The sequence below is a fragment of the Barbus barbus genome (assembly GCF_936440315.1).
Source record: "Barbus barbus genome assembly, chromosome: 28".
Lineage (NCBI taxonomy): Eukaryota > Metazoa > Chordata > Actinopteri > Cypriniformes > Cyprinidae > Barbus > Barbus barbus.
In genome coordinates this window covers 2200945-2217872 of record NC_136756.1, presented here as the reverse complement: position 1 = coordinate 2217872, position 16928 = coordinate 2200945, and the positions used below count along the sequence as shown (strand labels likewise).

Sequence of the window (16928 nt, the reverse complement as noted above, 5' to 3'; positions counted from 1 at the left end):
TAAAGCTGGTCTGAAATGCAGCAGCTAGAGTCCTTACTAGAACCAGGAAGTATGAGCATATTAGCCCGGTTCTGTCAACACTGCACTGGCTCCCTATCAAACATCGTATAGATTTTAAAATCTTGTTAATTACTTATAAAGCCCTGAATGACTTAGCTCCTCAGTACTTGAGTGAGCTCTTATCACATTATAGTCCTCCACGTCCGCTGCGTTCTCAAAACTCTGGCTGTTTGATAATACCTAGAATATCAAAATTGACTGCAGACGGCAGATCCTTTTCCTATTTAGCACCCAAACTCTGGAACAATCTACTTAACACTGTTCAGGAGGCAGACACACTCTGTCAGTTTAAATCTAGATTAAAGACACATTTCTTTAACCTGGCTTACACATAACACACTAATACGCTTCTATTATTCAAATCCGTTAAAGGATTGTTAGGCTGCATTAATTAGATCAACCGGAACCGGGAACACTCCTCATAACACACAATGTACTCGTTACATCGTAAGAAGAATGGCATCTATGCTAATATTTGTCTGTTTCTTTCTTATTCTGTTTCTCAGTCCGTGTCCGGATCAGATGGTGGATTGGCGCCGGGAGATGATATCTCCCTGATCGTCGGTGGAGGCCGAGACACCTGGATGAACCCCGGGGACATATCCCCAGTGAAGACCTCGACTTAAATACAATAAAAAATAATAATAATAATAATAATTAAAAATATAATAAAATACCTAACTACATAATACTATTATTGTTAGAAATTGCAACAATATAAAATAGAAAAATAATAATAATTTATACATTTAAAATTTTAATTAAAACAATAAGTAAACAATAAATAAACAATAATCTCCTGGTCAGAGGAGAACTGGCCCCCGACTGAGTCTGGTTTCTCCCAAGGTTTTTTTCTCCATTCTGTCTCAGAGGGAGTTTTGGTTCCTTGCCGCTGTCTCCTCTGGCTTGCTCAGTTGGGGACACTTAATTTCTAGTGATTATCGTCAATTTGATTTCACAGATACTATTTAAACTAAACTGAGCTAGACAATGACATCACTGAGTTCAATAATGAAATGCCTTTAACTGGAAATTGAGTGTTTAATCTTATTATTATACATTACTCACTCTCTATCCTCCAATTTGATACTGTTAAGTGCTTTGACACAATCTGTATTGTTAAAAGCACTATATAAATAAAGGTGACTTGACTTGACTTGTGTGTGAGAGAGAGAGTCCACATTTCATTGTTTTGTTTTTTTTCTGTTGTGTTTGTTGCACATTTTGATGCTTTGATGATAGGGGTTGGTGGTTCCTACATAAAGCACTATGGCTTCCCCATTTGTAAACAATAGGTAAAATTGAACTGCCTGCAAAAACTTGAGAGAATTGGGTGGGACCGAGGGGCTGCTGCTGCAAATATTTGAGTGGTTCCTCCCCTAACAGATGAAATCTCACTCCAAACTTGAGAGCCCTGCTGCATATTTAACAAGGATTCACGTTAAACATATTTAGGTAGCTTGATAGAGAAGGTTCACTCAAATCAGAAAGAATGTGAAGGCTACGATGACGGCAATGGACATGAGCGGGAAGTTATAGTTCTCAATTAATTTGTTTGTTCCTACTCTAGATACTGAATATTTTCAGGTGAAAGCATGATTTAAACAGGTACAACACATTCACACGCAGTCACTCTCTCAATAATGCATTCAAACAAATGTAATATTTCAGTGCTACTTTTGTATCCGATTTCGAATGAGCAGAAATCTAAGATTCATTTAAAAAACAGCTTGATAGATTTGCTTCTTATAAACATGCAGCTTTTCACGTCACAAGATATTAAATGATGGACACCCATTCACTGCAGAGGATCCGTTGTAAGTGCTCGCAGAAGAGGCAGAGATTGTCTTACTATAGGGCAGTGATACTCAAATCTGGCTCGCAAGATCCACTTTCCTGCAGAGTTTAGCACCAACCCTGATCAAACTCACCTACCTGTGATTTTCTAGTGATTTTGAAGACATTGATTAGCATGCTCACGTGTGTTTGATTAGGGTTAGAGCTAAACTCTGCAGGAAAGGATCTGGATCTCGCGAGCCAGATTTGAGTATCCCTGCTATAGGGAGATGAGAGGGTTTGTATTAATTACTATTGGAGAAAGCGTAACACTAACTTGGAATTATGTTTTATATTTCCATTGTTTTGTTGGGCAGTTTGTTGAAGTCTGGAAACACACTGCCTTCGACCCTCAGATGAAGAGGAATTTTACTGTGTGTTGCAGGGACAGTCATCTGCGTCAGACAGCTCAGTGATGAGCTCCTCTCCCCAGCGCATTCAGATCATCTCCACTGACCCCTCTGTCACAACTCCCCAGAGAATACAGGTCCACACACAAGCTCGTGCACACACACACACACACATGCTTTATCGTAGATGGTGCACCAACACAACACACTATTTCTCTTTTTCAGATAGTCACTGAACAGCAGACGGGTCAAAAAATCCAGATAGTGACAGCACTGGACTCCACTGTGCCCAAACAGCAATTTATCCTGTCAGCACCTGATGGCTCTTCAGCAGGCAAAGTCCTCCTGGCATCACCTGAGGGTACGAGTGCCAAGCAGCTTATCTTTGCCACTGCTGACAGCCTGGTGCCTGGACGAATTCAGGTATGAAGTCACATAAACGCATGGGTGTTTCTTCAGCCGTGGGCACACTTATGTCTCAGGGGATTTTTGTATATTATTTTCAGTTCATGCACTTACATGAAGTTATAGTGTACCTAAGAAACTGGGGAATATAAGCTAACTACATGGGTTAGGTTTAGGGGTAGGTTCAGGGTTGGTACATAATTGTTCCCCAATTATTGTAATTACTATAATAAGTACATAGTATATACATGCAGAATAGGACTGTAAAGTTCATTTGTGACCCTGGACCACAAAACTAGTCATAAGAGTCCAGTTTTTTAAATTGAGATTTATACATCATCTGAATAAATAAGCTTTCCATTGATATATGGTTTGTTAGGATTAGACAATATTTGGCAGAGATACAACTATTTGAAAATCTGGAATTGAGGGTGCAAAAAAATCTAAATATTGATGAAATGATCCAAATGAAGTTCTTAGCAATGCATATTACTATATATTTACAGTAGGAAATTTACAAAATATCTTAATGGAATATGATCTTTACTTAATGTCCTAATGATTTTTGGCATAAAAGAAAAATCAATAATTTTGACCTATACAATGTATTTTTGGCTATTGCTACAAATATACCCCAGCGAATTAAGGTTTTGTGGTCCAGGGTCACATTTTTGCTGAACAGAATTTTTGATAACACTTTTTACCATGTTTTTAACCCCTGTCTTCATTTATTTATGCTATTTTCCAAATGCCTTTTATGTTTAGATTTTATTGTTGTACTCTTGTCTCAGACCCTGAACTTCAATCTTAAAATATTTAAATCCATCATAAAAAGTTGAATTATTACATCCAGGGTGCAATTTGCAGATTTATCTGCCTATGCTGTTGATATCCCCGAATCTAGTAATTTTTCATCCCCAGACGGGATACATTTTATACCCAATTCTGGTCAGGCGGTATGCATTTCCTGGTTCCGAGAGTAGATGATGTTTTCTTACTGGCATATTAACAGATTCTACCACATATAATGGTAAGTAATTGGATAAATATTATGTTATAATTTTATTTAAAAAATCAAAAAGCTAATTGTTACTTTATCTCGCATTGCTGAGTTTATATCACAATTCTGACTTTTCTCCTCAGTATTGTGAGTTTATATCTCACAATTCTGAGTTTATACCATGTAATTCTGAGAAACCTTGCTCCTAAGAAACTCTTAAGTTTTAAGAAAATCCTAAGCAACCTTGCTCCATGTGAGAGAAAACACTGATGCTCCTATTTTCTGAAAGCCTGCTCCTCACCAACTCCACACCAGTCACAGACTCTGGTTAAAATGGTCAGTCGCAATGACATCTTTCTCAAGTCTGTGATGTTATATTAAATGTATCTGTATGGCGAAACTAATTATAGGACCAAAACTAACTGTTGTGAAAATGGTTTATATTTTAAATAACCATGTGCGTATGCCTGTTGTTGGATAGTCCAGTAAAAGTTTTATTATTTTCTTATTGATGGACACAAAGCAAAAGTCGGTTATTCACAATTGAATTTAAAGTCTGTCATCAGTGAATAACAGCTTTGTCACATTATGTATTTTCATAGTACTCCATGTTTCATTGTCACATGAAAAAAAAAAAAGAGAGTAAAATCTCTATTAGATGATGCATTTTTACTGTATTTTACACAGGAGGCTATATACTGTCACATTACTTTTATCCTTGGCATCATCATCAACCCTGAATGCCAAGTAATTAATCCTTCTGCCTTTTCTGGTAGTTTGTAACAGATGCAGTGTCAGTGGAGAGGCTTCTGGGTAAAGGGGCAGACATGAGCCGAGCCCAGCCTGTAGAATACTGCGTGGTGTGTGGAGATAAAGCCTCAGGTACAAAACCATTCAATGTGAATAATGCCAGAGCATATAAAGCAAGATTACATATGACAGACATGTGTTGCCCATAGACCATATGATGAGTATTGCATGCTGAAATAGCAAAAATAATGCCTGAAATCACCAGGGGTGCATTTCCCAAAAGCACTGTAAACCTAAGTAGATCGTAAAGACCATTGGTGCCAATGGTTACTATCATCTTCAATGATAATGGCCCAGACCAGTTCTAATCTGATTGGCTGGCTGCAAACAATTTCAGTTGACACCAAGAAACAACCTCGTATTTTCAAATTTCTAGGCTGCTGCAAAGAGCATTTCAGAGAAATAACTAATCATTAGATTTGGCTAGTATGTGGGGTTCATATTGGATCTTTGATTCAGGGTATTTAAGAGTTTGTTTGAGAAACCTAGAAAACTCCTTGATCTTACTTGTATATTGCTCTTTGTTCTCAAATTTATGTCTGATTTCAGGTTTAAGACGTTAAAGATTTACATCACGCCACTAAAGGTCATGTGAAAACAAAACAAAATTTTGCTGGTCACTTTAACGTAAACAGCCAGTTTGAACTGATCATTGTGTTGGTCCAAGTGTCAGTATAAGGTAGTTGCTGCTGCTGACAATTTAGTTCCAAAACAAGGAAGCTCCATCTATTATGTTGATGAGATTGTTTCTTTATCGGAACAGATTTGGAGAAATGTAGCATTGCATAACTTGCTCACCAATGGATGCTCTGCAGTGAATGGGTGCCGTCAGAATGAGAGTCCAAACAGCTGATAATTCACACCACTCCAGCCCATTAATTAATGTTTTGCATAGTGAAAAGCTGCATATTTGTTAGAAACTAATTCATCATTAAGGCATTTTAACATCATACGGTTGATTCCACCTAAGCCCTCTATCCATAATATTGCTTTCTTCAGTGAAAAAGTTGTTTCGTCAGAATCAGGAGAGAATTGTGCACAGGTCAAGCACCATTTACAAGCAAAAACAGTCCAAAACGGTTCTAAACAAGTATGTGTGTGGATTTTGAGGACAACAGGGGATTGACCTTTTCAGTGGAGGCAGTATGGAAGCGATGGTTGAAAGTTAAAATGCCTAAATTATGTATTTGCTTCTTACAAAGACGTAGCCTTTCACAAGACATTAATTAATGGACTGGAGTGGAGTGGTGTTGATTACATGTGGACAATTGTGATGTTTTTATCAGCTGTTTGAGCTCTGACGGCACCCATTCACTGCTTTGGGGTGGTGAACTATTTATTTAAGTCAGAGGCATCAGGAGGGTGCCTGGGACAGAGAGTTAGAAAGCCTACTCTGAGCCTTTGCTAGTTTTAAATAATTTAACGAGACAAAAACAAGTTGTATCGTTAAGTGAATAAATCTGCTGCCTTCTCTAGGGAATGGTTGAAAACACTTCCTACATGCTTTGCACGCAACAGCGCCCCCTATTTACCTGGATCTTCTAGTTTACAGATTGATTTGACTATAAATAAGAGAGTAGTTGAAACTCACATGAAGTTGTTTCATGTGAGTTGGTCATTGTATTAAGTTTTTGACATTGGATATTTTTGTTGACAGTGACACTATTTTTAAATATAGTTATTTAGAATATTTTTATTTCTAAATATACAATGGTCGGGTTTGTGTATTTGAAGGGAGGCATTATGGGGCGGTCAGCTGCGAAGGGTGTAAGGGATTCTTCAAGCGAAGTGTGCGCAAGAGTCTGACATACAGCTGCCGCAGTAACCAGGACTGTGTGGTCAACAAACATCATCGCAACCGCTGCCAGTTCTGTCGTCTCAGAAAGTGCTTGGAGATGGGCATGAAGATGGAGTGTGAGTGCATATAAAAATAATAATTCTGTCCACATGGTCATACCATGAAAAAAGGTACAAAACTGTCACTGGCCCATGTTTCCAGTGACATGAGAGCCCAGCAATTTTCGTAACTGACTATGATACTGTACAACCTTTCCACAAACAAACATACCATTTCACAGTCCTGCAGGATTTGAGAACATGGTATTATTACGAAGACATTTTTGTGGACTTCAGGGCAAAAAAATAAAATGGCACAAATGTGTAAATTGTGGCCCCTTTAAATGTTTCATTATTGCAGAGTGAAAATTTGGAAGCTTCTCACAGCGTTTATGCATTTTGTATTGCTTGCATAGCTGTACAGAGTGAGCGGAAACCCATTGATCTTCCTAGAGAAAAACCTGCCAACTGTGCAGCATCCACAGAGAAAATCTACATTAGGAAAGATCTGCGAAGTCCCCTCATCGCAACACCGACCTTCATCTCTGAGAAAGACGCCTCACAGTGAGACTCGTGTTCACAAATCTGCATGCTATACATGATGCATACACCTAGCTTAATGTAATTAAAATTAGAACTAAGAATTTAGTGTAGTGGATTTCAATATGGGCTATTCATTTACTGTTGCTATACTTTATTTGACTATTTATTTCTTAGACATCAGTATATCAGATTCTGGCTGATTTTAGTTGATTTGGATAAAAGCATCTGTTAAATTAATTAATTTGAAAAAATTTTGTCATGATTTAATCCTCTGTGCAGGTCCAGGCTGTTGGACTCTGGGATGCTTGTCAATATCCAACAACCTTTAATACAAGCTGATGGCACAATACTATTAGCAACAGACAAAGTAAAAACCTCTACATAACTATTTCTTTTTCTTTTGTGTTGTGTGCAGGCAAGGTTGTTTTTTTGTGTCTTTAAATTTTGAAATTTTGATTGCCAAAATGCCGAATTGTAATGAGTAAACCTTTTTACTATTATCTCATACAAAAAGTTGTCATGAATTTATTTATTGAAAGATTAAGCATTAAATGAAATCTCAGAGCGTTATTCAAGAATTTAGATCAAAGGGATTGAACTGACAGTTAAAATAAAAGGTTGGGAGTCCCTGATCCAAAATGTTTTGGTATTTGTTGCTGTGAAATTGAATGTTTTTTTAATTATAATTATGCATGTTATAAACAAAAGCTGTAGCTGTTTTGTTTTTTCCACTTTAAAATATAAATAAAGATTAGTGCTGTCAAACGATTAATCGCATCCAAAATAAACGTTTTTGTTGACATAATATATGTGTGTGCACTGTGTATATTTATTATGTATATGTGACCCTGGAGCACAAAAGCAGTCTTAAATCGCAGGGGTATATTTGTAGCAATAGCCAAAAATACATTGTATGGGTCAAAATTATCAATTTTTCTTTTATGCCAAAAATCATTAGGATATTAAGTAAAGATCATGTTCCATGAAGATATTTTGTAAATTTCCTACCATAAATATATTAAAACTTCATTTTTGATTAGTAATATGCATTGCTAAGAACTTAATTTGAACAACTTTAAAGGTGATTTTCTCAATATTTAGATTTTTTTTTGCTCCCTCAGATTCCAGATTTTCAAATATTGTCCTATTCTATCAAACCATACATCAATGGAAAGCTTATTTATTCAGCTCTCAGATGATGCATACATCTCAATTTCGAAAAATTGACACTTATGACTGGTTTTGTGGTCCAGGGTCACATATATAAATACACACACATACAGTATATATTTTGAAAATATTTACATGTATATATTTATATTACATAGAAATATATTTCATATATAAACATAACATATTTTTGCGTGTGTGTATTTATACATAATAAATACACAGTACACACATATATTATGTCAAAAACTTTAGATTTTTTTTTGGATACGATTAATACGACAGCACTTATAAAGATGTAATTTGTTTGTTCATCAGGCGGAATCAGGACAAGGTGATCTGGGGACGCTGGCTAATGTGGTTACTTCATTAGCCAACCTGAATGATCCGGTCAGTAACGGAGAGATGACAGACAGTCAGCTGGAGGAATCACCCAGTGAAATCACACGGTGTGTCACTAATGCACACAATATGTGTATGTTTTTCACAACATAAAGAGATACAAAATTATGGTATTTGTTATAGGAATGTCATCTTAAAAAGAAAATTAGTTAACACTTTATTTTGATAGTCCACTTTAGACATTCTACTAACAGTAAGTAACTTTGCAACTACATGTCAACTAGCAGTCATTAGAGTATTAGTAGATTGTCTGCTTAATATCTTTATATAACATATATATAATATATAACACTTTATTTTGATGGGTCCACAACATACAACATACTGACTATAAGAAATTTGCAAGTATATATCAACTTATTCTACTAACCCTAAACCTAACCTAACAGTCTACTCTGAGAGTTAGTAGACATGTAGTTGCAAATGAATGAGAATTAGTTGACGTAGTTGCAAAGTTACTTATAGTTAGTAGTATGTCTATAGTGGACTATCAAAATAAAGTGTAACTGAAAATTACTCCATTCCAAAGCCGTATGAATTCTTTCTTCTGTGGAAGGGGTTGTTTTCACCATTAAACAAAAGAAGATGGGAACATCTTAGTTTGAATACAAACCTGATGTATGTATGGCTCCTAATAATGTGGAATATGGCACACAAGTCATATGGACTACTTTTATGGTACTTGTTTGGTGTTGTTGCTGCTGTTATTACTTAATTTCTTTGTCAGGGTTGCCATCTTAAAAAAGAGAAGCCTGAACATTGTGCAAATTTCTTCTTTCATATTCCTACAGAAGAGAGAAGGTTGTACGGTTTTGGAATGGCATAAGGTTAAGTAAATTTCAAAGATCTGGTTTTGAACTGTACCATCAAAACAAAGTTAAAAAAAAAATGTTTTTGTGTAATTGCCTCTGAGTGTGATGTGTTTGGTGTTGCAGTGCCTTTGACACGCTAGCTAAAGCTCTGAACCCCAGTGAGGTGGCGCAGGGCCAGAGCTTGTCAGAGGTGGATGGGGTGGGTGGAGCAACAATACAAGTGATCAGCAGGGATCAAATCACACCACTCATGGAAGTTGAGGGACCTCTGCTTACAGACACACACATCAGCTTTAAGGTGTGTACATGACATTCTCACACTCTTGCAAAAGCCTTGACGTCAACATAAAAATAAAAAATACTTCAAATGTTTTAGGCTACGGTTGTAGACTGTACATCGGTTTACTGTTATTTATCATTGATTAGTATTAATGTAATAAAGTTACAGCAGTAATAACATGTTACATTGGAGTCAAGTGGTGAGTCCACTTTCTTGTCAAAATGTCTCCTCAAAAGTGAGTGACGGTAGTTTTCAGATCTGACTCAATTTCCAGGCTAACCCACTTTTCATCATCCAATAAATTCCTGATAGATCATATTAAGCATTGCCCTACATTGTTTTACCACATTAAATAATGTTTGCCCACGAAATGCGTTGTGAAAGCCATTTGAGTTTAATAATGTACAGTGGGGGTCAAGAGTCTGAAATAATGTTGTTGAAAGAAGACTCTTCTGCTTACAAAGGCTGCATTTATTTTATCACAAACACAGTAAAAACAGTAATGTTGAGAAATATTATAACTAACTATAATATAAAATAGCTGTTTTCTATTTGAATATATTTAAAAATGTAATTTATTCCTGTGATGCAAAGCTGAATTTTTAAGCATCAATACTCCAGTCTTCAGTGTCACACGGTCCTTCAGAAATCACTCCAATATGCTGATTTGCTTCTCAAGTAACATTTATTATTATTAGCACGAGACGTTTTTCAAAAACAATCTTAATCTTAATTATACTCCAGTGAATGTCTGTTACAGAATAATTAAGCATAAAGTGGTGTGTTTCAGTAGTTTTTTTTTTTTTGTATTCCTAATGTATTTCACATTGATATAGTTGATACTGGTTAATATAACAATTATAATATTGGGACAGTTTATATTCAGTAAATCATTGATTTGAACATTGATGAACTGTTATTTCATGTTGTCGAATGAGAATACAGAATAAGTGAATTGAGATGAATAATTACGCTGTTGTCTTCTGTAGAGTTGATTTATATTTGTACTTAACTGAACGTATTGTTTCCTAATTGAAGAATATTGCAGCACACTTTTTATTACTGTAAAGGTGCTTCAAAATCATTTCTATTGTATAAAGTAGAGTATAAAAAATAAACATGATTTCATATAGCATGTGTGAAAATGTGACCCTGGAGCACAAAATCAGTAATAAGGTTCAAATTTTTGTTAGGATAGGACAATATTTGTCCGAGATACAACTATTTGAAAATCTGGAATCTGAGGGTGCACAAAAATTAAAATTTTGAGAAAATCACCTTTAAAGCTGTCCAAAATGAAGTTTTTAGCATTGCATATTACTAATCAAAAATTAGGTTTTGATATATTTACGGTAGGAAATTTATAAAATATCTTCATGGAACATGATCTTTATTTAATATCCTAATGATTTTTGGCATAAAAGAAAAATCGATAATTTTGACCCATACAATGTATTGACTATTGCTCCAAAATACCCCTGCTACTACTTATGACTGGTTTTGTGGTCCAGTGTCATATATAATGCTGCTTAATTGCAGCTGTTGATAGTACTTAGACAAAATTTAAGGTTTTTAAAAAGTTAAAATACAGTTATTTTTGTGTTTTACTATTCTAGATAATAGAAGAGAGTCTTACGTGTCTGAATATTTTCTCTCTCTAGTTGACGATGCCAAGCCCAATGCCCGAGTATTTGAATGTGCATTATATCTGTGAGTCTGCATCACGCCTTCTCTTCCTCTCCATGCACTGGGCACGCTCTATTCCAGCGTTCCTTGCTCTCGGGTGAGATTTCTATTGTGGGGTTTCTCTCTGTACTTATGCATGTTATCTACTCTAGAATTTGTCAGTTTCTGTCTTTGTATCTGTAGGCAGGAATGTAACACAGCTCTGGTGCGAGCATGCTGGAATGAGTTGTTTATTCTGGGGCTGGCACAGTGCACTCAGATCATGAGTCTGTCCACCATCCTCGCTGCCATCGTCAATCATCTGCAGTCCAGTATCCAGGACGGTATGGTACAGTTAAACATCAAGTCTGACATCCACAAAGTGTACTTTGCGCTGGAGACTAGAGATATCATGCAATAAAACAGTTCCAAATGACAAAGCCTGTGCCAAAGCAAGATCCGAACAACAGTGGCAGATATAAACCTTACTCATGTGGCTTTTCTTCTTCTTCCTCTTCTTCTTCTTCTATATGCTTTGTTGAAAGTGTTTCCTAGTACTTTCAGTGGGTTTTGGTGCAGCATGACAGATCCACCAGTAACCATGATGATTCCTCAAACCATTAAAACCATCCTTGCAGAAAGAAGAGCAGTACTGAAACACAGCTGACGTAAAAACACAGCTCTGCAAATGGCATGCAGTTCTGTGTTTTAACCACAGATGGTGGTAGAAAAGCTAAAGTAGAGGTCTGCACATCATAGATTTTTCAGTCCTATTCCCACCAAAATGTTATATTTAATTGTTTGTTTCAGTAGTGTCAACAGCAGAAATCATTTTCAAGTGCTGTTGAGCAAACACATTTGCAAACACAATTTAATCTGGTAGTTTGCACGTTTAGAATTACATTTCATCCAAAAGCAAAGAAATCAAGTTTACAACAGACTATGTGTTAAGTTAATTTGACAGTCTGTGCTTTCCCTTTTTTTCAGTGCAATTAGAATAACGTGGAATCATGCACCATGAATTTACTCTAACATCATTCCCCACAAAAAAGCACTGCACCTGTTGTGGTTGAAATGGTAAATGTTGCCATGCAGTTTCAATCGGCACATAAAGGCATTGTCATAAAGACTGAATTTCAATCCCTAGTTCCAGTTTTTTCAGTGTTTTCAAATCTACACAAATATGACAGTGTCATCATAATAAATAATGGCTTTAAATGGATAGTAGGGGTGGTGATGGCGCAGTGGATAAGACACATGCCTTTGGTGTGAGAGACCCGGGTTCGAATCCACTGTGAGACACCAATGTGTCCCTGAGCAAGACACTTAACCCCTAGTTGCTCCAGAGGCGTGCGACCTCTGACATATATAGCAATTGTAAGTCGCTTTGGATAAAAGCGTCAGCTAAATGAATAAATGTAAATGTAAATGTAGTATACTGGTGAGACACCAGAAACAAACCTTCAAACTGCTTAATTTAAGGAATTCTTTATAAAGATTATAATTTCTTTTTTTTTTTAATGATGAAAACGTATCAAACATTGTTGATGCTGGAAGCATTGCTAGAACAAGTTACCTCTGTTAATACGTTAATGTAACTGATGTAAACCGATGTAAATATTGTCATAAGTCTTTAATGAACTAACAACTTATCTCTTCTCAGTAGACAAGCTATCGAGTGAACGCATTAAACTAGTCATGGAGCACATATGGAAGCTGCAGGAGTTCTGCAACAGCATGGCAAAGCTGCAGACAGACGGATATGAATATGCCTGCTTAAAAGCCATTGTCCTGTTCAGTCCAGGTACACAACCATTCAGTTCCTCAAAGAATGTTGCATTTGAGTGATTGAAAAAGTTGTTGTATAACAGATGTAAACTCACAGCTGATTCATTAATTCACAAGATCATCCAGGTTTGAGCAGCTGTAGCCAAATTGAAAAGTTCCAGGAAAAAGCACAGATGGAGCTCCAGGACTATGTGCAAAAGACTTATCCCGATGATACCTACAGGTCTGTTCCCCTCTGGGTGAAATGCATCATGGTCTCGACCAACAGCATTTGTGGTATGCTGTCAGTTAACACAAACATTTTTAACACAACAGTTTTAAGGAAAAACATGTTTGCAATGTCCTTCTAGTGGGAATTTAGAATGCAAACAGCAAGCAACTAAGCATCTAAGGCCATAATAACTTTCAGGTCCTGTGCCATCCAAGAAAGTACTGTTGAGATGAATAACTTGCTGCAGGTATTCTTGACCTCCTTGGACACAAGTGTTTGTAAAGTATTATTTCCATAAAACAAAATTCACCCACAAGAATTATACTTTTAACGCACAACCAGATGTTGTATAGTTTCAGATAAAGTATAACAAAACTTTAAACTTCACTGCTGGCCCCAAGTATATTTGTTTTGTTTGTTTTTTCCTGTGGTTGCTGACAACATGCCTGACAATTTGCTGTTCACAGAACTGTGGTTATATTTCATTTAGGTGTTAATTACCTGATTTTCTAATGTCTTTTCATTAATTGCTCATTGATGCTGCAGGTTGCCCCGAATCCTGTTGCGTTTACCAGCGTTGCGGTTGATGAATTCCAATATAACTGAGGAGCTGTTTTTTACTGGCCTTATCGGAAATGTACCGATCGACAGTATCATCCCATATATCCTTAAAATGGAGACTGCAGACTACAACAGCCAAATCACAAGTCCTTCTGTGTGATCGCACTCTGACTGTCATTTCATTTTGACTTTGAGATTGAAGTCATGCAAGTCCCATCATCCCTTGCCCTCGCGGTGACTCAAATATATCACGTTATATTGAACCGACCAACAAGCTCTACCTCAAGAGGAGCTGCAACAGTGAAAGCCTTTCAGTATGTGACCATTACCCTAGAAATATTGTGTTGTAGTTTACAGAGAGATGCATTATGGGACTAGTTCCAATGACAGGACATTTGCCTCGAAAATTAAACAAAGGCCTTTCTTTTTTTAAACATAATTTAAAAACACTTGAGCACTTCATGATGATTCCAATGGAAACAATCCAAGACAAACTTTTGAAACCCTCAAATTAAACCTCCCAATACAGTTTTTTTTTTTTTTACTTACGAGGATAATATCTACAACAATGGTCTTTTCCAGTGGAAGATGTGATTCTTGGTTGAATGTAACAGTTAACATCAAGACAGTTTGCTTTTGAATCTCTGGATCCCTGAATAGCTACTCATGAATTTTTTCTCATTGATAAAGCAGTTATTGAGTAGAATGCTAATTTTTCTGTGTCCCACAGATCATGTACTTTGTACTGTCACTTCTGCCGTCATGACAATCAGCCTCCTCCTCCTCAATATCATGTTTTCCCTTCAAACTCATGTATTTATTTCATTGTGTCTAACTCTATAGTTCATACAAATGTAGATAATCTGATTTGCTTGGTTTCAAAAATCATCTGTTATTAAATGATATATAGGAAGTATTTGATCTGTATCTTTATAGCATTTGACTGCTGCTGCAATGTACAAAAGGTGTCATTTTCAGATGTAATATATACACAATCGTGATGGTTTAATGCACTTAGATTACTAAATTGCTTTTTATTTGCAGATATGTGCACAGATTGTCCTAGTTTTTAAGTGAGTTTCTAATTTTGTTGTCATTTCAAAAACTACAAAATGTCTAATTTTGTCCTAATTGTAAGAAAAGTATTGACATGCACTTATTTATATGACCCCCCCTCCCCCTCCCCCCAAAAAAAACCCCAAACAAATATAGACCTAGACTGTATTTATTTGGGTTTAAATTTAGTAGTTCGGGGGGGTTAATAAGCGAGCATGCAAATTTGCATGCTCTCTTATTAAATTTCAATAGTTTAATTTTTGTTTGGAATCACCACCAACTGTGCAACTGTGCAGTCTGCCTAAGATCTGTCCAAAATGTGCCTCATATATTTGGAAACCTACAAATGCATGCTTCATTTATGCAGCAGGAGCATCTCTAAACATGTTTGAGTCTAAGTGAATTTCACCAATATCTTGTGAAACAAGTAAAAAAAAAAAAAAAGTTTCAATGTCTTTTACCATTGTTACATACTTTACTGTAAAGTGACGGCTGTTGAATAGATGTCCATTGGCAAATATGTAGATTATATTCGAGAGAATATTCACTTCTCTTTGCAAATGAACATACAAACTGACATCAACCTTAATCATCAGCCATGTCAAAATAATTTTTTATAGAATTTGCTTAAACCCTGCTTTACAGTTTAAACTCTGTTACAGATGCGGTTCTTGTTTCCCATAATTGTTTTATTGTATAAGGTTTATTGTTATTTTAGTATTGGTTCAGAAGTCATCTCTACTTAATCTCAGTGATTTTGCCAAAACCCTAGTTGTTGTTTCAAAAATATACCCCCCACATATGGATACGGTATATGGGTTTAACACCGGCAGGCGGTTATTTTAAACAAAATTGTATACATATTTAAAAATGCCTAATGTTTTTTATTTCAGTCTATCAGTGACTGGTGTATAGGTGTTGTAATGCCATGCTGTAATTCTAATCATCTTTGTTTTCATCTGTCTGTGAGACAATAAGAAAGCTGTGCATGAACTAGCTTATAAATTTTATTAAATTCTATACTGATGTGAAGTTTCTATATTGTGGCGTGGGAAAAAAAAAGATCTATATATGAATATCTATCTATCATCTGTATATCTATATCTATCTGTCTGTCTGTCTATCTATCTGTCTGCCTATCTATCTAAAATCAAAATTTCAAGACCCCTGCGGAAAAGTTTTGAAATTGGACATCGCATTGCCATGGAAATGGTACTCTAAAAAGGGGCTTCTCCCCTTCAAGTGTCATATTACACAATTTGGTGGTTATTTTGGGATAGAAGTAATGTGACAGAAATGTATACATTGGTGACAGGAAAATGCATCAAAAAATTCTGTGGAATTGGGTGTCACCCGGTGGCTATTTTTGGTACAGCGCCTACACAAAATTTCACAGGAACCTCAACTGATATATGACATCAATTTTAAACTTGGAACAAATTATTTAGAGAAATGGCTTTAATTTTATAGCAATTTTAGATTCCAAAACATTTTGTAAAATAGTTACTTTATATAAAATAAGAAAATACAGTACATTTTCTTCACAGTAAACCCAAACTTCTAGAACTCTTACTTTTTAAAATGCTTTCACTACATTTCTGCTGATTGTCTTCTTTAAAAAAGACACCGACCTGAGGTCTGTGTTCCAGAGCGTGCTCTCTCGTTTGTCTATTGTCTAACACTTGAGATACTCTTTCTGCACTGCTCTCCAAACCGTAAAATCGTGGATTTGATCAACTGGTCTCTCAACGCAATTAACACCATATTCTCTACAAGAGCCCTGGGCTCGGGGGAGCCCAATTGTCCGGACGGGACATTCGCTACTGGCTACACAATGGACGCATGGGAGAGATGGCGGGTCGTGTGTCTGGCGGCTCTTTCCGTGGAGGACATTGAAGACGACATCCTATTCGGAACCATGATAACGGGTTTTCTACTGATTGGATTAGGCTTTGCCCTGGGTTAATTCAGAAGACGGGAACAGCTGCCCAAAGCCTCACAAGGATACCCGTCATGATAGAAGCAGTGGGCAGAGCGGTCAGCATTGAGACTGAAACCATCAACCGCAATACGGATTCTATCTATTCGATCAAGGCCGTTTCCATGGCAATGCAATTGCTGTGTCGCTATCACAATCTGCGGC

General features: G+C 36.4%; 1 protein-coding gene across 11 annotated transcripts in view; it reads left to right on the top strand.

The window, feature by feature from the left end:
• The window catches only part of LOC306848724 (nuclear receptor subfamily 2 group C member 2-like), a 33140-nt gene extending 18243 nt beyond the window's left edge, over positions 1-14897 (top strand). The window contains exons 3-15 of one of the 11 annotated variants that reach the window (XM_079383455.1): positions 2282-2383; positions 2472-2669; positions 4428-4533; positions 6196-6375; positions 6714-6861; positions 7120-7207; positions 8329-8459; positions 9348-9522; positions 11166-11287; positions 11374-11513; positions 12836-12973; positions 13075-13180; positions 13715-14897. In XM_079383455.1, the coding sequence (XP_079239581.1) occupies positions 2282-2383; positions 2472-2669; positions 4428-4533; positions 6196-6375; positions 6714-6861; positions 7120-7207; positions 8329-8459; positions 9348-9522; positions 11166-11287; positions 11374-11513; positions 12836-12973; positions 13075-13180; positions 13715-13889 (1809 nt within the window). In that variant the 3' untranslated portion in view covers positions 13890-14897. The other 10 variants (XM_079383454.1, XM_079383453.1, XM_079383450.1 and 7 more) reach the window with 10 other exon arrangements.
• The last annotated feature ends 2031 nt before the right edge of the window (positions 14898-16928 follow it).